This window comes from Chamaea fasciata, unplaced genomic scaffold (genome assembly GCF_029207755.1).
Source record: "Chamaea fasciata isolate MVZ Bird 193981 ecotype frontalis unplaced genomic scaffold, bChaFas1.0.hap1 SCAF_1, whole genome shotgun sequence".
Lineage (NCBI taxonomy): Eukaryota > Metazoa > Chordata > Aves > Passeriformes > Sylviidae > Chamaea > Chamaea fasciata.
Genome location: NW_027094086.1, coordinates 34303686 through 34330996, shown reverse-complemented (window position 1 = coordinate 34330996; position 27311 = coordinate 34303686). Strand labels below are relative to the sequence as shown.

Genomic DNA, 27311 nt, shown 5'->3' with positions numbered 1-27311 from the left:
CATAAAGAAACATTTGGTGGAAAACTTGATAATGAGCTGTGAAGAAAATAGTCTGAAGCTTGACAAGTGAATCTAATTTAACTACCTATTTCCCCTGCAAATAGGGAAAAAAACTGCTGTTAAAAAGCCATTTTACTGTATGCACTGTCCCCAGACAACAGTCCTGAAACTTCAGGGAACAAAAATTAATGAAATTAATTACCCGTATGAGGAAGATCATAAATACTAATTAAAGATTACATTTTAAAATCAGACAATGATCACAATTATAGTGGACTCCGGGAAGATTTCCCCAGAAAAAGGAAGGAAGCCTGTTGAGCTTTCTCAGCTTCCACACTGCACAAGATCCCTTAGTCTGCTCTCACTGTCATTGTGTTCCCTGAACTGGAACCATTGGTATGGCTGACTTGTGTTTTGAGATGAGATGGGTTCGCCTACCTTGTCCAGGCATGTAATCCCAAAGTAACTCTAGAGCTGGGGATGGAAAGGTGTCAGGGAATGCAACACTGGGATAGAGGCTGATCCAGTCGGGTGAAGAAGGGTCAATGTCTGCCATCCTTTATAGATTCCATAGGTCCCGGAAGAAGAATGGATGTAACTTTTGCTATTGGTGCCTTTTTTTGGCTGGTGGTCTAGGTTTATGTTCTGCCAAATTAGACTAAGGCATCATGGTAGATGCTTCTCCTGTGTTTTCAGCAGACTGCTGCTGTTCAAGTGAGACTGTAAGATTTCTTTCCCAAACTGAGCATTCTGGCATCAGTCACCTCAAAGGGTAAAAATGCATGCAGGACTAAATGACACTGAAACTCCATGGACTGTTTTCCCCTTATCCTGACCATAGGTAACAGTGTGTGCTGCCTGGGTGACATAATAAAAGGCTATGTCTGCATTGAATTCTAGCAGGAAAAGTTCTGCATCTGCAGATATTCCTTAGCTGCTACAGGAATTGTCAAACTGCTCTGTGAAGGTGGAGCTAATTTAAAAGTGGTTCTGGTATGTTTACATGAACTATAATCACCCTTTTAACTGCAGTGTTCAGAGGTGATGGATTTAGAACAAAACCTGATCACAGTGAATATAAAATAACTCCCTGTTTTTCTTTATAGACCCTAATATTATTAATCAATAATACACAGATGTGTCAGAAAGAATAACTTCTCAAGTGCTCCATATAATCCCTTATTTGACTCTCTACACTGTGATGTAATACTGGGGAATGGGCACAGGTATATGTATGGTTTGGTATACGTATTTACGTAAAGAGTAGTCTTTGTATGTCTGCCCAGTAGTGGTAAGGCTAGCTTAGTGACTCAGTTTCTGGCAGAAATTTCTGCTTTGTTAATTTTCCTGAAACCTGGGAAAAAATTACTTCAGAGTACCAAGGGGAAAAAAGTATTTCCAAACTAAAATGGTTGGTACAGAATGAATGTTGATGGGAAAATTCTGTGATTAGGGTTCGTGTACAGACTTTGAGGAAGTTGATGTCTTCAAATCTTAACAAAACTTTTGATTGCATACACGTATTTTTGTCTTTCCTGTCATGCATTTCATATTATCTTTCTGACTGTGTACTGTTTCTAAGTGGCTATTATTATAGGGCAGAAAGTACTAAACATTCCAGATGACTCATGTCACCATTTTACATTCTTCTTTCCTTTATCTATTTTTTTTTTGTAACCTTAGTTTTATTTGACTTCTTTTTTAAAAGAGCTGAATTTTCCTCATGTTTGTTTGTGCCAGCTTCACAGACTTTGTCCTAAACAAAATGTTTTATTTGCATGTTTTTCCTTTTAGTAGTGGCAAACAAGTAAATTAAACTCCATATGGTAGTGCTTTATAACTTTTAAAAATCTCCTTTCACTTTGGAAAATTGAGAACAAACCCCATATTTTTCCTTTGGCTAGTTAAAACTTCTTATAAAGTAGAAAAACAAAAATAATTATGGGAAAAGGAAAAGCTGTGGCAAAAAAAAAAAAAAAAAAAAAAAAAAAAAAAAAGAAGTAAGCGCTTTGCTTTTTTGATGAGTTGCGTTTGGGCACGGATTAATTTGCCCAGTTCTGATGCATAAATAACCAAAATAATGTATTCATTGTCTTTTGATTTTGTAAGTGCTAAGTACAGCTAAAATAAATCACTTCATCTTTCCTAGAGTGGTGTACCACTTTGGTATCTTGTTCTTTCAAAACAAGAGAACAACACTGAAGAAGAAAATCATTCAGAAAATGTTTTTACTGGCCCTAGTGGTTATGAGAGACAGAGACCGCAAATAATTTTTAAAGATTTGGTAGGCTGACTTGCTAAGTTGTCAGAGTAACACACTGGCTTGCCTTTTCTTTCACTGTCTTGTGTTGCTTTGGAACATCTTACTGTATGCAAACTAGACAATATCTGTGTGATTTCAAATAATTTTTTTGAGTTCAGAGATCTAAGTTTGACCTCTGAAGTGCACAAGACAGTATAATTTTTAGTCCTAAACTTTAATTAGTTTCATGGAAACTCCCAATGAATGTGTGTTTTGGGAGAATGGCCAAAGTCTCTCTGTTTTCAGAATCTGAACAGTGTCTTGGGAAGACAACAATATAAGACAGGCGATTTACATGAAGTGCTTAGTCAGAAATCCCAGGAAGATCAGGCTTCTTTCCTCCCTCTTTTGTTTGCATGAATTCCCCGCTTAGTAAATTCAGCAAGGAATAACTTTAGTCCTATCAGAAGTTCCACAAAATACTGTGATAATAAAAAATATCATCTGTTATCAAAAATTTTGATAAGCTTTGAAGAGACCAGTGTTTTCAGATGACGTATTTCCCTCTCTGTTAGATTTAACAGCTATTTTATTTCTTTATAGTGTGCACATGTGAGGTAGACTTGTTTTTTTCTACCTAAATAGGTGTCAGTCAGCATAAAAGTAATGTAATACTTCCATTTGTTTGAAGAAAGATAAGTGTTTACATGTTAGTGAAAATAGACTTAAACTTGAAACTAGCACTAGGTACATAAAATTTGGCTGTGAGTTACATCTTACACATATACCTTATCATGATAGGTCTGTTTTTGGAAACATGGCAGTGCACTGAGTTTATCTGGAGACAGCCCTACTGTAACTTAACTGACAGGGTATTAATATGTGGTTTTGATTATGCAGGAAGAATGCAGCATAAGATGCTGTGAATTAGTGACATGTCTCTAGACTATCTTTTGTAAGAACTATTGTTCAACAGTACCTATTTTTTTTTTTTTATCAGGCTGGTTAAAAGAACTGGTTTGAGCAGGTTGGTGCACTTGCAAACATTTAAAACTGCCATGGAGAAATTCCAAGAACAGTAGATTTAAAGGATTTTTTTTTGGCCTTTTGAATGTCCTAGTCTTGATTTGTAAAAATGAAGGAAGTAAGAGCATATTTGAATATGAAATTAATACTATTTTGCTGGTCCTGAAAATTATTCTCTCTCAATTTAATGGAGGGCAACATCCGCTTCATTCTGTCCTTCATTTGCAGATCTTGTCAAGACATCTCTTTCTCTTTTCCCCTACAAAACCCATTTAACCCCCTCAATAATTTAAAAAGACAAGTGCTTTACCAAGCTTTTCTCCCTGCTTTTTCTTTGCTCTCTTTGATGTGTGCTTTGCAAGCTAATTCTCTATGGCAATGGTTGTAGATTCTTTCTGGGTTTTGTACAACAGTGTGATGTATATTAGCCACAGAAGTTTCTTCTGGATGAAAATGATATCGGAAGGAAGCCAGGAGATCATGAGCTTGAGGAAGCTTGTTGGTCATAATTTGAGGATCTGGATAGCAGTTTAATATAGCTCTTAAAGACACAAATGCACACTCACACACAAAACTCTTTCACAAGTCCTAGAAAAAAATGGTTCACAGGAGAAGAAAGAGTGTTAAGTCTGAAAAGACTGACAAAGACTGTAATTTTTCTCCTGTGAGATAATGGTTTGAAGCCAGCAGCAGATAAAAGATTGCCATAAGAATGGCCTAATTCCCCATCTTGTAAAAGGATTAGATAATTCAGTCTCTTTATGGATTCCTTACTCTGGGAAATATATTTCCACTTTTGGTTCTCCTCAGAAATAGCTGCAGAGTGTACTTATTTAAAAGCACAAAGACCTGCATTCAGACATTTTGGAAAGGCAAACAGCACACAAAAAAGATTATTTTGCAGGCTGTGTCAATGTGTAAGTTTTGCTCAGCAACTCTATATTCTTGTATTACCAGCTGAAAACATTATGCTGTGCATTAACTATTGGTGATGTGGAGACTTTCCACAAAAATCTCCAAGAGTGACTGGAAAATAGTGTGTTTAATTTGTAAAGGGAGAATGAATCTCAACCAAAATCTGTTTTTAACTACTGGTTTTATGAATTTTGAAATAATTTGCCGTGTTCTAGTGTTTGAGCACTGAGAAGTAGTGTCCTTAAGAAACTGAGTGCAAAAGCAAGAAACAGACTGTGGTTTGAATGGTATTGGTGAAAATGAAGTTATTTTAGTTTAACTGTATCTTAGATCAGGGTGAAACTCAAATAATATAAATGCTGTATATCTCACATGAACAGAATCCTGGTAGTAACAACATACTCCTCCTGCCTGACGGTCTTGCATCTCTTCTTTAAAGCAGATTTAAAGGAATTATAAATCTCTACTGGATAGCATGCTGATTGTGCCATTAAGCATATATTCCTACATTTTATTCAGAAATTGTATTAAATATTTGCATTTATTCATGTAGTCTTATAATTTAATATTGGAAAGGTCTGCCTTCCTAGGTGATGTTCTGCAGGATAATCCAATAGTCCTCATGCTTCATTTCTCTTCAATTTAGGTGCTTCCTGTATTTTAGTGTAGGGTGAAAACAGAAACGATGACACTGATTTCTCAATATAACAAGATGACATGCTGCAGAGCTTTTCTATTGTTGCTTCAGAGGTGGCAGGCACTCTCATTGCTCACCAAATTCACAATCCTCTGTTAGAGTATCTTCTTCTCATAAATCTAAGGCATTTTTCTTCTACAGTTCAGTGTTCTAAAAATCATATAAAGTTTTTTAAAAATCTCATCTTCTTTAGGAAGATAGTGTATGAAGCTAAAACTGATGAGGAGTTTTACCAGATAAAGAGTACTTTTGCCTGTATTTTTTTTAATAATATTTATTCGATAAAATTTTACCATTATAATAACCAGTACAGTCATTACTGTGTACTGGAAAACTGACATCTCTGTGTTTCTGTACCTGTGAATACAATAGGAATTTTTTGTGGCACAGTTTTAATATTTTTATATTTGTAAGAGACATTAGTAAAACAAATGGAATAAGTCAGAAATTCCTGGCTTTATGTTTAGGTGCTGAAAAAGCTTTGGATTTTACATCAGTTTGAGGGAGTGCAGAATTGTGGAGTCAGTAAGTCAAGGTACATGAGATCAGAATTTGGATCAGTATGTTTGGGAACAAAGAATGAAGTAAACTCACCATATTACAGGCAAGTCAGGGCAGATGATTATGAAGCTTGAAATACTCTTAGTGGTGTTGAGGTTGCTAGGGAAAGGTGCAAGAAAACATTCTGTGTAACCTAAAAGCATGTGGGGCCTTTCAGGACTTTTGTTGTCTGATCTCTGTTGCTATAACATCCCTGAAGTTATGTATTTGTCCTAGGGAAGTTATAATTCAGTATTACAGTGCTATCAGAGAAGATGTTAGATGTCAATGTGAAGTTTTAAATTACAGAAAGGAAGCTGGTGATTTGAAAGGAGAAAAAAAGAAGTCCAATAAGTCAAATTTATCCTTCTTCTCATCTCTGACTAAAATTCCCTTTGGCTGCCAAAGGAACATCATCGTGTTATGTGTATAATAAGTTCATGATATTCATAAATCTTACAAAAGGTATATTAGAGTTTTTGATCCAAAGTAATGACTACTTCATAAAGAAACTAACTATAAATCATGGAAGCATTTGGTAGGATTTTTTCAAGAGAATGGGTAACCTACTTGGAAATAATTTAAGGAAAATAAGTGATTCAACAAGTCAAAATCTCCTTAATTAAGATTCTAATACAAACATGACACTACCTCTGTTTTTCAGAGAACTTTTTTGTTATGGCCTTAAAAATATGCACCTGTTTTGGCTGATCATGAAAACCACTTTAGTGCTCTTTTTTGCTGAATGGTTTAAGGATTCCTTACCAAACCTTCCACTACTTCTCACAATATTCAGCTAAAAGAAGTCAACTGAGTCTTTAGCAATGCAGATTTTCCAATTAAATGCGTGTGTTTAGGAATAATTTTTCACAGAAACCAAAATTTTTTACAGTGTTTATTCAGAATCAACAAAATTTAGCTGACACAGGGCAGAGCAGAGAGAATGGCTGGAGCTGCAGTACTTAGACATGTAATTTTCCCTGTGCTCCTTGGAGAGTGCCCTTTACTGTCCTGGAGAAATTTTTCTTCACTACTAAAAAGTCAGCAGAAGCATTTGTATTTTCTTGAAATAGCAGGTTTTCAGGATTTCTTCTCAAGTGGAGTTTCAGTTTCTGTTGTTGTTCACCTCTAGGGAACATCAGAATTTGAGCAGTTATCCAGCTCTAGTTTGCTATGTTTGAAAATAAGTCCTTAGTTGTGTACCAGAATTTGAAGGCCAGCCACATGCACAGTAATTATATAACTCTTGCTTGCAGTCGTTTATTTGGGATTAAAGGAGATTTTGTCTAAAAATGATAACCCTTCTGCTGGTTCATTTCAGGGGGGAATAGAATGGGATTTCGGTTATTTAAGTCACATATTTCTGGAAGACTAGGTCAAAATAGCATTAACCTAAATATAATCTAAATTTCTCTGTCTCTAAATGACAAGCACCCTCTGAATTTTATTTGGCTCAGAAATTTCCTAAAGAACAACCTCTATTATACACTAGCACAAGACAATTATTAATACACACACTTTGAATCACTAGTCTAAGCAAAGAACAAATAATAGAGAGCATGTATCTCACTATGAGGTACCTAAAGCATTTCCATTTCTTTGTTTTCAGAATACTTTATGCCTTCTCCTTAGGCCCTGATGTTAGAAAGTACCTGTGCCTGTAATTAAGTCTTTGTAATTATTTTTATTAATCCCATGTAGTCCTCGGAAGTATTATGTGAACTACATTGGGGTTTTTTTAATTCTAGTTTTCTGCTATAAAAACTTACTTTAGTTTCTCTAACTACTGATTTAAAGAATGTCATAGAACAGCAGTGTTGACATACAGGAGAATCATTGTGTATGTCTACATTTAGTGCACTGGAGGAGTTCCCAGGTAGGAATTTGTCCTGCATCCAACCTTGACAGGTTGGAGAGATGGATAGAGAAGAACCATCTGAAATTCAACAAAGGCAAATTCAGGGTCCTGCACCTGGGGAAGAATAACCCCCTGCACCAGCACAGGCTGGGGGCTGACCTGCTGGAAAGCAGGGGGTCCCTGGTAGACAACCAGCTCTCCATGAGCCAGCAGTGTGTTCTTGTGGCCAAGGCCAATGGTGTCCTGAGGGTGCATTAGGAAGAGCATTGCCAGTGGGTTGAGGGAAGTGATTCTAGCCCTACTCACCCCTGGTGAGGCCACATCTGGAGTGCTGTGACCAGTTCTGGCCTCCCCAGGAAAGAGAGACATGGAGCTCATGGAGCAGGTCCAGTGAAGGGCTACAAAGGTGGTGCAGGGACTGGAGCATCTCTCTTATGCAGAACGGCTGAGGGACCTGGGTCTGTTCAGCCTCGAAAAGAGATGACTCAGAGGGGGCCTTATCAGTGTTTACAAGTGTCTGAAGGGAGCATTTCAAAAGGCTGGGTCCAGGCTCTTCTTGGTGATGCCAAGAAATGGAACAGGGGCCAGTAGGCAGAAACTGATGCACAGGACGTTCTACCTGGACATGAGGAGGAACTTCTTTACTGTGCAGGTGACCATGCACTGGAATGGGTTGCCCAGAGGGGTTTGTGGAGTCTCCCTCACCTGAAGTATTCAAGAACTATCTGGACACAACCCTGTGCTATGTGCTCTGGGATGACCCTGCTCAAGCAGGGAGGTTGGACCAGATGGCCTACTGTGGTTCTTTCCAATCTGACCCATTCTGTGAATCTGTGAATTGTAGTTTTTAAATCATACCGGCGGGAGGACTGTGATTCACACATCCACAAGCTTGTTTGTAGTGATAGACCCTGCATAATGCTTCTGCCACAAATTTATTCAATTTATTCAGAATATCTTTGGTCCTGAAGCCCTTAACCATTTTCTTGGAAGAAGCCCTACATATTACATTTTGGGGTCAAAGAAAATTGAAATATTTACCTGGAGGCTGTTTGCTTTTGTAGCTCTTGAAGCTCCAACGTGCAGCTGGTTAATGTAACTGAAACAATGTCTTCTAACAAAGAAATCACACTAGAAACAGATATGAGAAAAAAATGTTGGCTATCAGGCGTCAAATTTAGACTCATTAAAATGATTAATAGCTGAAATAATGTTTTGATTAAAAGCTGAAGTAGTCCATCTAGTGTTAGGTTTAGAAGAATTACCTAAAAACTACTATCTTACTATGTGTCTTTCTAATCCATGGTTTTTTCTGCTGAAGAGTTTTTAAGTGTTTTTATTTTACTGTGGTGGTGTCTTATGAATAGTACTACTTCTGAAGAAAAAATGTAATAGTCCAAGTACGAGAATTCTTTTGGCAAGAAATAGTGTTTGTGACCTTTTTGTTGCTTGAATTTCATGAGAATCTGTTCTGATATGAACTCATATGTAAGAAATACATAAATAAATTGAAAATTGGATGTGAAAATAAGGTACGGATATGTCAAACATCCTATTCATCCATCCACCCAATACCCCAGCCATTTCTTTTGCAAAGTAGAATCATATGAAATAGATATTCTGATTAGATGCATTGAAAAGATTTTTTTTTGTGTGTGTGTTCTTCATGAGGCAATGGACCACTTAAATATATCTAAATTCTAGAATAAGATGAGAATAATTTCAGTTATTTGTGTCTGGTGTGGATTTGTTGAAGCTCAGAATGGGAACATGTCATAAAATCTTGAAAATTCTGATGGGATAAAAGACACAGCTAATTCTAGAGATAGTTTTTATATGACTGTAGTGTAAGCAGAAAAGGTTGGAGTAATTATCCTTTTGGTTAAATATAAATGAACTACCAACATGGCTGGAGAGAAGAGTATCTCACTTCTGGTTCCTGCAATTTCATGCATGTCTTTCTAAGACTGACTGTGTTCTTGCAGTAAATGTGCATATGTATGTAATGAAGGAGGATGGGTGAATTGTATTGCCGTGGAAAATTATGTGATTTTTGAGATCTTTTTTTTTGCATAGTTATTTTATTTGCAATTGTTTTCTCCCTGTTTGACAAGGCTAGGCTTTTAAAGAATTGGCAACTAGGGTATTAGAAGCCAGGTACAGAGCTATAAAGGATTCAGAGAAATAATTTTCAAAATTAGGTTAACAGCTTCTAAGTTTTACATTTTGTTGTCTTGAGTTTCACGTTCTATGGATCTGCCACCTTAGATAAGAAATATTATGAATTTACACTGAGCTTTCCATATAAATAAATCATTCTAGGGACAACAAAAGGAGATAAAGGAGTTGGACGAGAGGGTTGTTGGGGAAATGGTTTTGAGGAGTACAAACAGATGACTTAAGATCCATATATATTAGATGACTGTGAGAGTCATAAAATGTGAAATTTTGATAGGGCAGATAAGGAGGTTCTACTTGGTTTCAAAGGTTAATTTCAAACTGAGTATGAAACAGCTGCAGAGAGTAAGAAAACAGAGTGAAAAGAACTTTTTTTTTCTTCCAGAGATAAGTTATTTCTTTCCCCAAGGTTTTACTTCAATGCATTTCTATGATTCCTGGGCTTTGCAAAATTGAACTGCATTTTTCTTATTCTTTTCATGTCTGAATAAATCCAAGGTAAGATAACCTTTATGTAAATGGCAGTTATATTGCATTTAGAGCTACAAAGCACTTCTTAAGTGCAGAGTTTGTACTCAGGATTCATAAGAGCCTGGAGAAGGATGGTGGGACCCCTGGGATACTCATTTGAAAAAACAGATACAAGCATTATTTATATAAATTGCTGTCAAAGCATTGCAGTCACCGGGTACAGCCAGAAAGCCTGGAGACAAAGTGTGCCATAATTACTGTATTTTCCTTCTAACAAGTAACCAAGGAGGAGGAAATATTCTTGCATATAGTTCCCTGTGGTGGGTTAACTTTGGCTAAGGGCCAGTTCCCTACCCAGCCAGTAGGATGACAGGAGAAAATAGGAAGTAAAAGCTTGTGGGTTAAGAGGAAGATAGGGAAATTGTTTGCCAGTTACTGTAAGGGACAAAGCAGACTTGACTTGGGGAAAAGTAGTCTAATTTATTGCCAGTTAAAATAGGTTGAGGTGATGAGAAAATGAAAGACAGAGATTAAACCCACTCTTTTCCTTCTCCCTTTCCTGGGCCCAGCTTCATCCTTTCACTTCAGACTCCTGTTGCCACCAACTGAGGAGTACAGGGGAGACAGGGAATGGGGGTATGTGGTCAGTCCATTACAGGTCCTCTCTGCCCTTCCTTCCTCATCACGGTTCTCACCTACTCCAGTGTGGGATCTCCATCGGCTACCGTCCATCCCGGACAAACTCACTTGCCCTGGTGTTGGTTCTCCAGGGACTGCATGGGATATTGTCTCTGGCATTTCACCATGGGCTGTAGGGGAGTATCTGCCCAGAGTATGGAGCACCATCTCCTTTGACCTTGGTGTGTCCTCTGCTGTTTCCCAGTCTTCCTGTTCTCTGCTCTTCTGCCTGTGTGGCATGGTGGCTGGCTCTTCCTTAACTGTATTTCCTCCAAGGTGCCACCATTTTGGCTGAAGAGCTCAGTCATGCCCTGCCGTTGTTCTTTTTGGAGCCAGATGGAACCACCTGTGACTGGCTCAGGGCAGCCCCAGCCTCTACTCACCAAGGCCGCCACACTGCCAACACATTGGCATGGACATCCAGTACAGTCCTATTCAACTAGAATATTTTTGAAGGTGGGGAAGGAAGCTTGCAGTTTCACATGCACACCAAACTCCCTCTTCTGTAAAATAAGACTTAAAAAAATTCATAAGCTAGGATTGGTTAGTTCCTTGGACCTAACAGTTAAGGTTATGATTGAACCATGAGTCTGGACTTTGCAGCAAAGCTGCTCTTTTAATTAAGGCAATGTTGTGAGCAGAATATGTAGCCAGGGATAATGTTCTTCTGTGTCTTATCCATTGAATATGATTGCGAATGTTTTCACTGCATTTTTCCACAATTTAGATTGCAAGGGGATAATTTGGCAGAAAGGCCAGAAGATGTCTCCATGGTATCTCAGACATCTGAGCCAGCAGTGTCAGACTCTGATGGTAAGTTATATAAATATTTGCTGCTCATTAAAAAACCCCAAACATAAACATCTTGAATTTGAGAGTAGGGGTTATGTCTGTAAAAGATGAAACACTTCCAAGAAAGTGTTCCTGGGCATTTGAACTCAATCACTTGCTGTTCAAAGACCCACTAACATATTTTTTGTCATGGCCAATTAACACTCCAGAATAATTCCTAGGCATATTTTGGGAGGTGCAATGGGCCAGAATTTGTTCTTAGTAGACAGATCTTATGTTAGCACACTAACATTTAAAACAGCTTAATAGTGTAGACATGGGCTGTTCATGGCTGCTTTTATGCCAAAGAATAGCCTTTGAAATATTTAATTTATTTCTACACGTACATCCAGATGATTCAAGTAATTTACGGTAGAAATGAAGAGTTTATAAAATAACTCTGAAAAACACTTTTCCTCCTCATACAGACATGTTCATATGTTGGGTTAATCTGCAGTCAGGACACTCAGACTTTTTTCAATTTCTTCCAAGGTTTTTGAAAAGAGTAACACCTGAAATGCTGAAAAAGACACTTCATAAGGGATATCTTTCCAGCGAATGCCCAGCTTTCCTATGAAAGATAAAGTTGATGAAGGTTAACTTCATCTTAGCTGCCACTGTAATGCAGAGAGAAAGAAATAAAGGTTTTGACAGAGAATCTGCAAAGATAAAATCTTTTAGTCTGTTCCCTTACTGTTGGGCAGAACCAGCTGAGTCTACAAATTTTATGTTTTGATGTGCAGTGTAGTCTTCAGCAGCTATGGACAAGTTAGCTATGGTGATCAATTAATTAAAAAAACCCTCCCCAGAATGTGGGGTTTTTTTTTTTTAATTATCCTACTCTCTGTCTGCTATCTGATGCTATTGTATGTGCTATTAGGTATCACAGCAACCTGAGATTTCACTCATTTCTCTTGTCTCATTTGCAAACCTGCCATTAGTAATTAATATGTCTTTAAAGATAAAATTTTCAAACTAGTTTTGTGAGAATGTGTGGTTTCATGCAGTCAAGACATTGGCTTTTCCTTTTATTTGCCATTGATCACTTAATTGAATAAGGTAAGAGGACACTTAGAATCTCAAAACATGATGTCCTTACAATCTTCATAAAGATTGTCAGCAGGAGATGCTCAGACGGCTGATTTCAATCAAGCCCTGTCAAAAGAATGCAAAATTCTATTTTTGTGACAGTGATTCCCAGAAAGGGAGGTAGTAGTGGTTTGCTTGAGATAGGTAAGGGAATATGCATGCATGAGATCATTGCAGCAAAAGCAAATAGATGGGTCAGAGAGATGTGGGAAAAAGCTCTACAGTTCACAAAATAATTTTTTAGCAGATCTCATCCTTCCATTTTCCTTCCTGTGTACCTTTGCTCTTGAAGCAAAAATATGCCCACTTTGTCATGCTGTCTTCTGAAATTGCAGGCTTCAGTTAAATAGTTAGGTTTTGTTAAGTGTCACAGACACCAGGATTAAAGAAGGTGAAACTATCAGAAAGTGTTGGAGTACTTTCTGGATGCTGTGTAATATTGGAGCTGGATGTTTCATGGTCACAGGGTATGGAGCACAAAAGTGCTATAGCTGTTCTACCTTCAGCCACTTCATGTGCTTCAGAATACTCTGCAGTCAATATGGCTACAGAGAAGATGGAAGGCACTTTCTTTAAAAAACACCGTGTTCAATAAAGCACAGGGAGTAAAACTTAGGTAGGTGGGACAATGACATTCATGTTGTTATTAACATCTGTCTCATGTCTATGAATATACATGGACCTGTTAGTCATGTAGCTAGAAAACAACAAGGCCTCTCGGGCAAAAAGACTGAGGTCAATAGTAAGGTAATGCCAGATTTCTGTCAAGAGGTGCCCTCAGAAATGTTCAGTGTTTCAAAACATATAGTTGGGTCTTTTTTTTCTAAAATGTTGGCTAGTGCTACACTTCGATTTGAAAAGAAACACAGCTGGATTTCACAAGTAGGTACAGACTATAAACAGACACAGAACTCAGGCAACTGCCCATTCTGTCAATGTTTCCTATAAATGCAGCATAGTGTTTGCTGTCTTTGCATCTGATACTTATTTCCAATAAGTATTATGTATGAGAGGATGATTAAAAAACCTCATAAAGATATTGTTAAAAGCCCCTAAGTAACCAAGGCATTGTTGCACTGAATTTTTAGTTTTGTCCTCTTACAGATGTATTACATCATGAAAATAGTGACTAGCAGATTTCACTTACCAGGTTTATTTGAATTTATGTTCTGCTGTTATTTATCAGTACCAGTGAATTTAAAGAGGGAAAACTGTGCAATTGGGAAGTGCTGATGCAAGCCATTCATTCAAGAATAAGCAAGCAAGGTGCTGATGCACAACAAAGTTGAGAGTAGCTTTTGTTAGATAATAATCTGTTTCTGTTAGATTTGGAATATCTCTCCTGTGAATTTCAGATGAACTAAACTCAGAAATAATTGGCAGAACATCTGATCTAACAGCCCTTATAAATGAGCCTCATTTTAAGCAATTCCACCTGCTAAAGTCAATGCTGTAGCTTATGTGAAAAGATCACGTACAGCATCAAACACTGTACTCTGGCAATCTGGATCTGGTTCTAATTAACTCCTACCTTGATTTCTCTCTAGTATAATCCTGCTGAATTAGATAAACTTGTTTTTGATCTAAGTAGTGAAAATGAGAGATAGGAATCAGGTCTCAAGATTGAAGAACACAAGACACTTTAAAGCTGCAGTTTCTTTTCACTGTCTTAAACTATACCTCTCAATGTTTCCCTTTTCCATTAGACCACTTCACAGGAAAGAACTAAGGGAAGAATTTAATAGGTTCTTGATTCTGATTAGAAGCAGCAGCATAGATGACTGCACAGCATACTTCCCTATAGATGCCAAACTTGTCTAGTTTGTCCCTTTAGGCAGCTCTCCACTGAACCTTGCTCTTGTTCTGTAGAGGTAGATGGGGACAATGGCTGAGGCTTCAAAAGATACACACTACAGCAGGATTGATCCAGAAAAATCTGCATCTGTCAGCCCCCAATGTGTTTTTCAGGTTGATGGGATTGTAGAAGCAATCTAGTTCTGTATTTTAGGGGTGGTTTTAGATATGCAGAAATAGTATCACTAAAGGATAATTGTTCATTTACTCCCAATTTCCTTTAAGTCCTATACGACCTTGTTTCACTTACTTAATTCTCTTCTGCTAAAATTACCTTACCATTTGAGTGAAGCGTGATATAAGAAAGGAAAAGAGGACATTATTGCAAATAAAGCTTTTGCAGTCTATGCATTCTTGTAGAAGTAAGTTTAAAATGCAGTAACTTGTTAGGGAGTAATCTCTTAATATAAGATAAATGAAAAGTATAAGACTTCTAAACCACTCCTCAAATTATCTGAGAAAAGCTGTTTTTTATGTGAGTTTCTTTGCAGTGTGTTGTGCAACTCCACATATTTCTGAGGTGAGGACAAAGACTTGTTTCTTTTGTGACTCTGCCTGTAATAATATTGGACCAAAATTTTTGAGTTCTGTGGTACTATGCCACTGTGTAAATGTGGTGTTTCCTATTTTATCGTGCTATTACGTCTATAGCTGTACAGATTATATTGTGATATATAATACTTTGTTTGCTAAATAAATTTTGCTAGAGCAAAGTTCACATTGGTAGTTTATTCCCTATCAGGAGTCACTGGTTTTTGTTGTATGCAGTTAGGTAGTAGAAATGAGAAAAAACTAAAATGTATAGTTTCTACATAGTTGGATGTTTTGGTTCTGGTTTGTTTGTTTATGTTTGTTTGTCTTTTCCCCCTTTTAAGTGTCATTATAGTACAAAGTTCAAAAGAGACATAAGGATGTAAAGGAAAAGTTTGGAATTGGGGACTTTCAAATAAAACATGAACATATGAAACACATATAGTGTTGTTCTGGATGGAACTGCATGACCAGGGTAAAAAATTAAGGATGCAAATATGTGGGAATTAGGATTGAAAACTAGATAAGGCAATGGCAAAAGTGTGGCATCAGCTCTCAATTCCCACACAATTCTCTGATCAGAACTTTACATTATCATCACCTCTTCACCCTCCACATCAATTTGTGTTTGCAATGAATTGGTAGCCACAGTTGCCACACTTCACAGTAAGTTCTGCTTTCATAGTAAGTATAGTCTGAGATGTTTAAGAAATTGGGTTCTGGAAACATAAGGACCTCCCTACTTAAGTGTCTGAATAACAGCAGAACTAGGGAAGATCAAAACATCTTACTTGGTTAGGCTGCTGCTGCAGCATCTAAGTCCCATAGCAGTGTTAGACAAAGAGTGAAACTGCATAGAATGTTATTTGGAAATTTCTTTCTCTGACATGGGCGCATAAAATCTGTTTTAAGTCATTACAAATGCATCAAAGAGTCATTTTAGACTCCTCACAAAATTCTGTCATTTTACATATGTGGCAATATGGGTAAAAATTATACTTGCAAGGCTTCTAAAAGTTGTCTAAATTGACCAAATCCTTTTACTTCAGGAATTTTAGCTGTATTAATTTATTATATTTTTATTAATTTTATTGAAGCTGGAGATCCACTACTCACTTGTGTAAACACTATTTAGTTTAAATAGTAAAGGTAATAAAGAACTTAGACGATACTTTGGCAGCTGAAGGAAGCTTGCTGATCACTCTAGTCCTGTTAGAGACACTATTCCATGTTGCAATAAGGTTCTAAATCAAAATCAGACATAAATTATAATCTATTGATTATTGAGGTGTAACTGAAAAGTAGTACATTTACAGTAGCCACATTTACCTTCCCAGCAGTAAAATTTTAGGTATTACGTTTTGAAAGTAACCCTTACTTGATTAGAGTGATTTACATTTCTCTTGTACCTCTTTGGAACAGCTCAAGTACCTGGGGTTGAAGCACTCACAGAAGATATTAATGAGTTTCAGAGTGCTTCTCAAGTGGCTGCATCTGTAAGTACCTTCCCTAATGGGTAATCCTGTAATTTTAAAAATCTGTTTCATAAAATATATTGTGCATAGAGGTAAAAGTTGTGTTTGCCAGCACTGTCATCCTAGAGAGAAGAAAACTGAATTTGTGTAACCGTTCTGAATTTTCAGTTCTCTGTTTTAATTTTTTCATTCTAGGAAAGGTAGTATTTTGAAATACATTATTATATTCTAAAAAACCACATGTTGTTGGGCTTTCCCATTGAAAGTGCAGTAATTTTATACATATTCTGCATGTTTTTGAATGCTTGTCAAATATTAATTTTACCAGATAATATTCAATTTTACAAATTGAAGAGAAGAAAATAATTCAGACTCTAAATTTCATTCTGAAATATGAAATTGTAATATTCAGCTGCAATTTAGATTTCTATTACCATTTGCTTGAAAACTAGTAAGAGCAGTTTAGTTAAAATGTATGGCTAGTTTATATGTATATTTTAAAGGAATGCAATATTATGTTTGGTAATATCTCCATCAGTTCTTTTATTTGAAACTTAAAAAAATCTTTGCAGACATGCAGTTTGTGGAAAACATAACCAGCAGTAAAATAATTTTTAAAGAATCATATAATCATAATTTTGTGCCAGGAGTTTGAATATAATCCCTTAAAGAAGGAATTGCTATTTTTTCTTCTCTAAGGCAAATAAATTGACAATAGTTGTTCATTTTTGCAAAATTTTAGACAAGTGTAAGAGGACACAATAATCCTGTTCCGTCTGTTCAGCAATACTGGTTTATAGCACACTTTAGTGTTGATAAAGGAAGTGAAAAAGGGCTTAGCATTTGTTAGCTAAGGATAAAAGGGCAGTATAACGAAAGAAGAAAAATGGCAATGCAGATTGGTCTTGCAATCTTTCAGGCAGCTGATTAAGCAGTGTGAGTAAAGTTAGATAGTATTGAACATAATGTATTTACAACCAGATTATTTATCAAAGCAGCTGAGGGATATGGATTTCTCATATATGGAGATATATGGATTTCTCAAAATTCCTAAAGCTCTTTGAGAACTTGGAGTGCAAGAACCTCACAAAGCTTTTGCTGATATTGGGCAAGAAGAGGAAAGAACAGAACTTCATCTGGCGTTGCTTGGAGCTACTTTTTTAAACCTCGTTTTTGCTTCCCACCAGCCAACAGAGGAGTAAAATAAATTTTGCAGCAGTTCCTGAACTCACATTTTCTTATTGATTTGGGCTCATAGCTACAAAGGTTGATATTGTAATTCTGCAGATGTAACATGGGGAGAGAGAAACAAATGAATTGCATTACCTAGAAAAAAATACGAATAAAACAAAAGTTCATTATGCTTCTTAGCAAAGTCTTGTTACAGAAAGGTACAGCCTTCAGCTGAAGAGTTTTACATGTGTGCTCTGTGTGTGCAGGCTTAGGAGCAAGCAAGCAAACAATATGTACCAGTGTTCATTTCATGCTCTGGTAGTGCCAGGCTTATTTAAGGTTGCCTGGAGGATGGAACTGCCAGAGGCAGTAAGGTTACCTGGACTGAATCTGTGAAAGCAACACTGCTTCATGCTATAGTTACCAGTGCTGCAGAGAGAAGGCAAGAGCAGCTGCAGCTCTTGCTCTGCCCGTCCATCCTCTCCTCAGGGCAAAGGCAGATCATTTCACATCCCCAAGCTCTTGAAAAACTACTTTGCCTAAGTTTCTAAGGAGCCAGTTACTGTTAGTTCATACTCTTTGGGTTGGTTTTTTTTTTTTTTGGTGTATTGTGTCTTAGTGTTCCAGCTAGCTGATTGTGTGCTTTTGTCTCTTTATAATGGCTTAACATTCAAAATTAAATTCAACTATCCAACACTTTGTAACTATCTCCTCAAAAAGAAACGAATGATCCAGCGGTTCTCCTTGCCTTTCAGGACTCTGAAGGAGAGATTTGTTCCATGCTCCCCTAATAATTTTCAGTGAGACTTATTCTTTGACAATCTTGACATACAAAATGTAGAGATAAAACTGCGATGCCTCATAGGAAGGCTGTGTAGATAAATGCAATCTTGCAATGTATGTCCACAGTCTTTCAAAGCAGTAAGAAATATGCCTTTAAAATTACTTCAGAATTGATACCAAAATGTGTGCTCATGACTTTAATGATTTTTAGATATTTTATGAGATACAAGATGAGGGGAAATGGAATTAGATGTTGATCGAACATTTCTCATAAATTTGACAAACTGATTAATGGTATTCACTCAAATGTGCATATTACATGGAAAAATTCCTGACATGGTTCAAGGTGTGCAATGTTTAATATCGGTACTGCACTCCAGTGGGGTAGTTTGTGTTTGTTGCTAGTTAAATGGATGATTATATAAGTTTTTCTCTGAAAATGTATATTTGACAAATTTTCCTCAAAGGTCCCTTGGCCTTCAGAGGGTAAGTGTTTTGAGAAAAATTGTAGGACAAAATAGCAAGAATTATTCATAAGGATTTTCAGAAAAAACCTTTGGGTTCTTTTTTCATGTCCCACCTGAAAGATCTTTAATGTGGATGCTAAAACAATCTGGATACTAGTACTCAAAAGAGATAGGCAACATGTAAGTCTATAACATGGGTCATGTAATTTACACTATGGTCATACTATGATTCTCTTGCAGCTTTGTATATATTTACTGTTTTATTTGTGAAAACCTGTTTTTTGTAGTTAGACATTTTTCTTTACACTTTTAAAAACAGAATCTTTTGCTATGCTTTATTTTTCATAAAAAGAGTTAATGATTGAGAAATTGAGAACTTAGATTTTTGGTGCTGCACAACCCCAAACAAGGCATTCTGGACGAGTAAGTGAGTGAAGCTGGCAAAAAGCTGGTTGAAGTATTTACAGGAATCAGCACTTTCCTCAAGTGTTTTGTAAGAATTCAAAGTGGAAGCAAGCATTCTAAACATCCTTAGAGATCCTAGTTTACTGCCTGGCAAATATTTTGTGTAACGAAAAGTGCCAGGCAAAATGCAAAATCTTTTTCTTGAGATTTTTTCACTGTGGTGAACACAAAGTTTTCTAGCCAAATATTTAGAACATTTCCAAAACCAGAAAGTAAAATAAGACTCTAAGAAAATACAGAAGTAACACCAGGAAAAATTTTAGTGGCCTGGAATTCTAGCAGAAATGGAAAAACGGGGTGTCAGAGGAAGCTGCTGACTTTACAGTGACTACCATATAGAAACAGGGCACATGCACTGGGCAGATCACATTGAGTAGCCTTTGCTTTCTCTCTGACTTGTTTCTTTTACCACCTGGATCTAACAGGACTTATGTTTAGTTTTGGGGGGTTTTTATGTGAATCTTGCCTTGCACATGCACATAAAAAGGTATATTTTTCTTTGTAAATTATCCATGTAAGGCAAACCAGTCCAAATGCAGCAGAAACTGGAAGAAAAAAGTTGTTCAACTGCAAAAAGCGTTTCTGCATGAATGTGCCTTGGGTTTTTGCTCTTTATTACTGTGGGAAAATACTGTAATAAAGTGTTTTATAGAAGTGTTTTGTTTTAAATATTTTTTTTCCTGTATTCTCTACTGCTTTGGGACATTTCATTTGCTTTCATAGAAGAAATACAGACATGGATTTTCTGTGGTAAATGCATAAATTCTTTAATTCAGTTTTTAAAATGACTTGAAGCTTCATGCATAAGGAAGAACAGCTTTTATTCTTGCTGTCTATATATGTTGAATACAATAATATTACAATATTGCAGTTCTATTTGTTAGAAATTTTCATAGCTTTTCCCATTTTCCCCTTGAACAATAATTTGAAGTAACTTAATTACTTGTTTGAGTATAATCAACAGAAATCATCCAAACTTCCACTTTAATTCTGTAGATTATTTACTGGTTTGGGGTCACTGTTTAGCATTTAGCAGGTCAGTCATTCAAATAGTTATTCTAAGACCACACTGCCACATCAGGAACCACAGCATTGCACCTCTGCAGTACTAGGAATTTTAAGGGACATATTTATATCATATTTATGTTCAAATTAGGGATTTATTAGAAATACATAAATATGTTTATTTATGTTCAAATCGGTGTGTTCTGATACAAAAGCTTTCAAATCCAAGCTGAATTTTGTAATTATGTAGAAATTCAGGTTCTTAAAGGTGAAATTTAAAATTTTAACTTCAACATTTAAATCATTTATAAAAATGATAACAGTTAATATTAGATTAATTCAACTCTTCCACAAGTAGTGAAAAAAACCCTACACCAATGTGTAAGTTTAACTACTGTTAGGTAAGTTAAAAATACAAACTGGTTACAAAAACATAATATCAAGGTTCTTGGGAAATGAGTGATAATTCCTGCAACTAGTTAAGAAAATATTCTTCTTAGAAAATATTTAATCCCCTAAACTATAATTCTAAATTTAAAGAATGTTCTGAAGTTTAGAAAAATACGTATGTAAAAAAAATGAAATCAATGAATGCCTTGTTTTTACCTGTCTAAAATTTTATGTTCTTGAGCATGACAAATTCAGAAATATTAGTCTAAATAACAGTAAATAAAACAGAACTGAGGTTTAGAAAAAAATTATTCTGGTTTCATTTCAAAAGCTGAAACTAATGTGATTTCCAGGTGTCCACATATTTCCTGCTTCCTGCTTTCCTGTAAACAGAAAAACTATGTGTAACTTAACTCAAACTACCATTTTTTTACTGTAAGGTTTAGGGTAAAATGTGCTGCTGGCTGACTGCCACGGGAAGCCAAAAGCTTGTAATTTCAATTACACGGCATTTCAAGTAGAACAGGCCCTAATGTGGAAGGAGGGATTAGAGGTGGCAGCTGATATTGTAGCAGAGCTCCAAGAAGCCTTGTATTTTTACAGTATCAGACGGTTTGCTCGCCTTATGTCCTTGAACAGATTATGGAAGCTGAAAGATTAAATATTAGGTGACCTCTTTACAGAAGGTACATGTTGAGTGAAGAATCCTTAAGCAAAATACTGCGCAGAAAAAAAAAAAAAATCCATTGCATGCAGAGCATTTGTATTTGCCACCTGCTTGGTGAAAGTAGAAGAGACACTTGAAACAAGCCAAAACGGCATAGAAATACACACTGAATAGTTTATTAATACTTTTTATGGCCAGTAAGGATGAGTAATTTATTTTTGTACAAATACTTGATTTCCAGGTGATGTAAGTTGGAGCCATATCTCTTGATCTTAGCTATTCTGAAAAGCTGTATCTCTGTCGAACTCACCAGTTATCACTGGGTATTACATAGCCTGGGTCAATTCAGCTCAATAGTGAGACAAAGATATTCACATCTGCACTGGTGTTTTTTTAGGGACAAAAGCTGTGCTGATTCTTGCTATGTAGAATTGTGCTGCAGGTTGGCACAGAGGGAGTAAGCTTGAAAAAACTTTCTTACTCTTATTCATGACCTTCTGAATTTTATTTCTGTTCCACATTGCTATTCCTGGTAAGTTACAGTATTTTCCAGAAGTTTGGGGAATTGCTGATGAGGGGGATTAATTCTGGCCTTATTGTGTGTAATTTTTGATTTTAGCAGTAATTTGGGTAAGGGATATAAGGAAGAAAAAAGCAGCAATGGATGTATTGTATATGAAGGAATGATGTTATATAAAGGAAGTCACTAAGAAATGGACATGCAGTTGGGCCTTCAAAGTTGACAAATGTATCCCAAGTGTTTGTCTGAACATATTTCTGATGCAGAGCTCACTGCCTCACCTTCAAATTTTGAAGGTGTTGAACAGGACACAGACTTGTTTCTACAATTTAGAAAGACAAGAATGTCTTTCAGTAACATCCTTACACTTTGATCTCATTAATCTTTTTAATGCAAATAGGCCATTTATAAATTTTGAGCTAATTTTTATACAGCGTGATGAATGAGCAAGGGCCATGGTAGTCTGGAAGATGCTGAAGTAATTGGAAGGATTCTATGCACATACTTCATACATATATGCTGTATTTTTCAACTACATTCAGTCTGCTGAGATTATCATTAAAGCCTAAGTTAACTGACATTAGTGTTTCATCTCTGCAGTTCCTGGCCAGGAGACAAAGGATAAGTTTGGGTGAAGTGCAGTGAGAATGTTTAAATAAATGGTTTGCAAACATGAATCTCTTTTCTTAAGTGACATATCTGAACTGCTGCTAAGTATCCAGTGGAGAAAAGAGGCATCAGGGGATTCTGCTAGAGCTGTACAAATTAATTTATCCTTTCGTTTGAATTGACATGCGTCCAAAGCCTTCTTGATAGCATCCCCTACTTTCAGCTTGTGTTTATCTTTTAGGAAAAAGACTGTTGCATAAATTGTTTGCTGGAGACACTGAGGACCTCTGTCTGTGTTTATGCATTATGCACCTAGATGAACTCATAGTCTCAAAATCTTAAAAAGTATTTTTTTTAATGCTCAGTGTTGTTTAGAAATATATAAAAAAATTACCTGGGCCTGCCTCCAAAAATGTTGTTGGTTATAGCCATGGAGTATTTAGCTTCAGAGAAAGAAAAAAAAAATGGTTACAGTACAGTTTAATGAATTCTTATGCCTTTTTTATCCCAAATCATTTTGATTCTCCATCAGGTAAGAATTTAGTTGGAAGGTACTATTATTATAAGCACATAATTTTTTAATGAAATGAAATTGCTAATATTTAATATTAATATAATCTTCCATAGATACAATAGCAATACTGTTTTGATCTTTTGTGAAGCTATTGCCTGAAAAATGTCATAGGCTTACAATATTACATAAAATAGAAAATGCACAGGAAGAGCTACAGAATTTGGGGGAAAATTCATCCAAAGTTATTTCAGTTTCACAGGGTGTTGGAACTGTGTATCTGAAAGGGAGTTTGAATATGTAACAGTAGAGAACTTCCTTTACTCAGTCACCTTTGTTTTGTATGACTCTTACATGACTACTGTGCATGAAGGGAAGAAGTACAATAAAGGCAAAATGTGCAAAAAACAGCAGAGGGTTGTAGAAGAGGAAGATAACACCATTTCATTTCCAGAAGCATTTCCAGGACATGGAAAGTGAAATCTTCTGTTCAGGCTAACCTTTGGAAGTATGTTTTTAACATGTTTTTCATGTTTCAGTTACTGAAAGCTGATAATAATTTGCTGTAGGAAGTTTGAATAGTCCAATGTGAGAATATAACAAGAGCAGTTTGGTTGTTCAGTATTGCCACAGACCACTGACTAGTTTTTATTCCATATTTCATTAGAGTTGTATTTATGAATGAAATTGTATGTTCAAAGATGGATTAATCCTTATAAACCTGGGGTTTCTTTTCCTTGTGCTTTTTCCCAGATATGAAAATATACCCTATAAAATGCAAAAAAAAAAAATCTCCTTTATGCATCAAAAACAATCTGGGGACAGAGAATACCTAAAAATAGGTTGAAAAATGAAAAATTGGAGTTCTCTTACATACCTTTTCCCCTTTCTGACCTCTTATTTAGTTTCCTTTGTTTCAGAGGAACTGATCACAGAATAATAATATATTCTTCCATTTAGAGATAGATATTGGGTAATTAATATCCATTTGAAATAAGCATTTAGGAGTATAATTTGATAGAGCTTAGTATTCTGTAGTGAGCTCAACAATTGCTGTTGTTATTTGAATGGAGAATTCACAGTGAGGACCCAAGTGAAAAATGCTCAAAATCTCTTAGGGAAACAAGTGAATCAGGTCTGGTGATATGTTTGAAATAAAAATGTTTGAAGGTGAGTTCACTTCTGAGTAATTTACTATTTTATTCAGCTATTCCTCTGTATTTGCATGGGATTAAATACAGGTAATTTTAACCAGGGAAAAATTAGCATAAAAAATTTGGCAAATAAAAAAAAATTGTTACTGTTCTAAAAATTTTATGAATTAATAAGAACAGAGTTTTCTGCAGCTTCAAACATCTTGTATGCTGGTAAATGTGACTGGACTTTTTTGCATACACAAGAACATCATTACAGTATAGTTGTAACTTTAAAAATATAAATCTGTTTTATCATATTTTGCATTCAAGGCGGTGTTTATTTGGAATGGATTAAGAATGTTATAAAATGTATCCCATATTACATTTTACTTCTTTAGAATTATGCCTTCTTTTCTAAAAGGGAAGGCAGCTACACTGTTTAAAGCAGGGTTTTTTTTGTGGATAGAGATAATATTCATGTTCATCCTTTGAACTGTGCTGCACTTTTCCCTGTGGGAGGAGGTTGTGGCCAGGGAAGTGCCATCAGTCAGGGCAGTGATCCACAGCAGCCCCGGTGCCAGCCGTGACACAGCTCCAGCCTGACCACCTGTGGCGTTCCCTGTGCCCTCTGTGAGTGGGGCCACTATTCTGGGTCTCTCTCCTCTGACCAATCATTCTTCTCCCTGAAATTACTTCAGCTTAATGTCTTTGAAACAGTGGCCTCTCTAAATTTGCTTGGCATTTAATGAAAGATTTAAAAATTAGTAAGAGGTGAATGAAAATGAGACTATTGCATAAGCCTTGTTTCTTTAGGAAACCAACAGAACTTCCTAGACTACAGATGAAATGTTTTGGTGAAGTGATAATGTAAAATTTATTTCAGATAGGCTGTCAAGAATTATTTACTTGATGTTTCTGTTTGTTTTTTTTATTTGGTTTTTTTATGAGCATATCTTGCACAATTGGTCATATGTTTTATTGTGTGTTTCACATACACATCTATCAAGTTTACCTCATAGCGTATCTTTAAAAAATTTCCTGAAACTATATTGAGTGGGTTCCAGAAAAAAGCAAATAATTTTGAATACCACAGTGTTCAATAAAGAAGAGACTGGGGCAATGATCTGTTCACTGACAAACTTTCAAACTGCTATGCTGCCCTGATGATTTGCCATTTCTGAAAGGAATAATTCTTGCAGTGATAAAACTGTACTGGAAATTTTGATTAGGAAACTCTATGATATTCCCAGAAGTGCAGCTTTGCAGAGATGCTGAGCCAAATGTTATGGTAATTTAAAGTAAGTGCAACCCTTACTAAGTAATTGGAACTGCAGAGAATGTAAATCATTGAGGAATTTGTCCTGTTATGATGTCTCGGCATAGAGCATGAGCTTATGTGAAGGTGTATATTTGAGTTATTTTAGAGCTACTTCTTTTTAACTAATTCCTATTATTTATTTTATGTATGTTCAGAAATGGTATTTTTTAAATATTTTGCATAAGATTTTATATATATTCTACATAGTAAGCACCAGATTCCTGATCCTAAATGGGGACACCACTCTTTTTTATTGTTTCATATATAAATATGAAACCAGATTAAAAGTATTCCATTTTCTTTTTATCTGTGTAAGTCTCAGACAGTTTGGACTTTGGATGCCGTGGCTGTCAGACCTGGAGGTTCCCCAAGGCAGAAACTCCTAAAGGACTCCTTAGCAGCAAAAGAACTTCAGACCATGGAAAAACACCTAGCTGGTATGTATGGGATCAAGGAAACATAAAATGCCTAGAAGTACTCACCCAGCTTGCTCTGCCAATATTTCAGATGAAGGAAAAAGTTATCTAACTCACATGCCAATGAAAACAGATGAAAACTTTTTTTTTTCCCATTGAAGAAAAAGCAATTAGTGGTTTATTTGTATATGTAATGAACTTCACTGTAATCACAGTAAGTACACTAATTAAATAGTAACTAAACCATGTTAAATATACTGTAGTCTGAAAGCATAATAATGCCCCTGTTTTTTGTTTTCATGTTTCACCCAGACTTAAGGAATAAGGAGGTACTGATGTTTTACTTACTGTTAAATAGTCTTTAAAAGCAGGCTGCAGTGGATCTTTAACTGGAGAATAGATTGCTTTGGAGGAAAAAACTCACCAACTCACCCTCTTCATGAGAATTCCGGTTGAATGAAATTTGTTAATTTGTGTGCCTTTGAACATCTGCAACATCTTTGATGGGGTAACCATTTCTGAAAAGTCAAACAAAAAAAAAGCACGGGGTTTTTGGTAAAAAGATGTTTCAGAGCTTTATAAAAATGAATGAGGAATATTCTAAAATTTAGCTTGCAATTTGTTCTTCTTTGTAACCAATGTTTTCTATCTTCAGGTTTTGTTGAAAGGTATGACATAGACCTATAGTGTGGTAGTCCTATATTGTGCATGCTATTTGTCGTATGGTGAAAGCTTCATAGGCTAATTTTATGAAAAGTAGTTATTCACTGGAACATAAAGACTGCATATGTAGAATGAAGGTGGAAATGAAATTTATCTGATGATTCTTCTAAGTTATTTAGAGAGTGAGTCAGAGAACACTTTTGGTGTGATTTTTTAAAATACTTTGGGTATTTATCTTGCCAATAACAATGGTGTGAAAGCTGTATCCTCTTTAGAAACGAGGTATTGCAGCTGAGGTCAAGACAGACGACAAAGCTTTGAGCACAGTGTGGGAAGCTATTTAGGAATAGGTTTTGCTCATAATGGAGCAAGAACTAAAAGTCATGATATATGCAAATGAAGCCTTTTTAGGTGGGTTTTGTGTCTGACGATAGAGATGCTGTAATTCAAACTTTTTTTAATAGGTTCATAAAGCTTACAGCTATTAGAGCTGCAGCCAGTGCCAAGCTAGATTGAAAAATCTATGATCCCTCTCTCTAAACTGAAACTCCCAGGAACCTCTAGTGGGAATCAGGAGAGCAGCAAATCAGCATGTGGTTTCTGTAGCATAGCAGGGCCCTGCTACTGAGGTACCACTTGTTTTCCCTTATTTTGTCACTCAGGAGGAGTCTGATGAAGATCTCCCTACTTTGATTTATATCCTAACTGGTCTCACTTCCATGGTCATACAAGCTGTTCTTGCATGCATTATGCTATGAAAAGTGCAGTCCCTTGGCAAAGCTGACAGTAATAACTACAATATT

General features: G+C 36.1%; 1 protein-coding gene across 1 annotated transcript in view; it reads left to right on the top strand.

Moving 5' to 3' along the window:
• CUNH8orf34 (chromosome unknown C8orf34 homolog) overlaps positions 1–27311 on the top strand; it is a 149888-nt gene that overhangs the window by 103254 nt on the left and 19323 nt on the right. The window contains exons 9-11 of the mRNA XM_066180355.1: positions 11333–11418; positions 16333–16406; positions 25746–25866. Of these exons, the coding sequence (XP_066036452.1) occupies positions 11333–11418; positions 16333–16406; positions 25746–25866 (281 nt within the window). The remainder of the gene's footprint in view (positions 1–11332; positions 11419–16332; positions 16407–25745; positions 25867–27311) is intronic.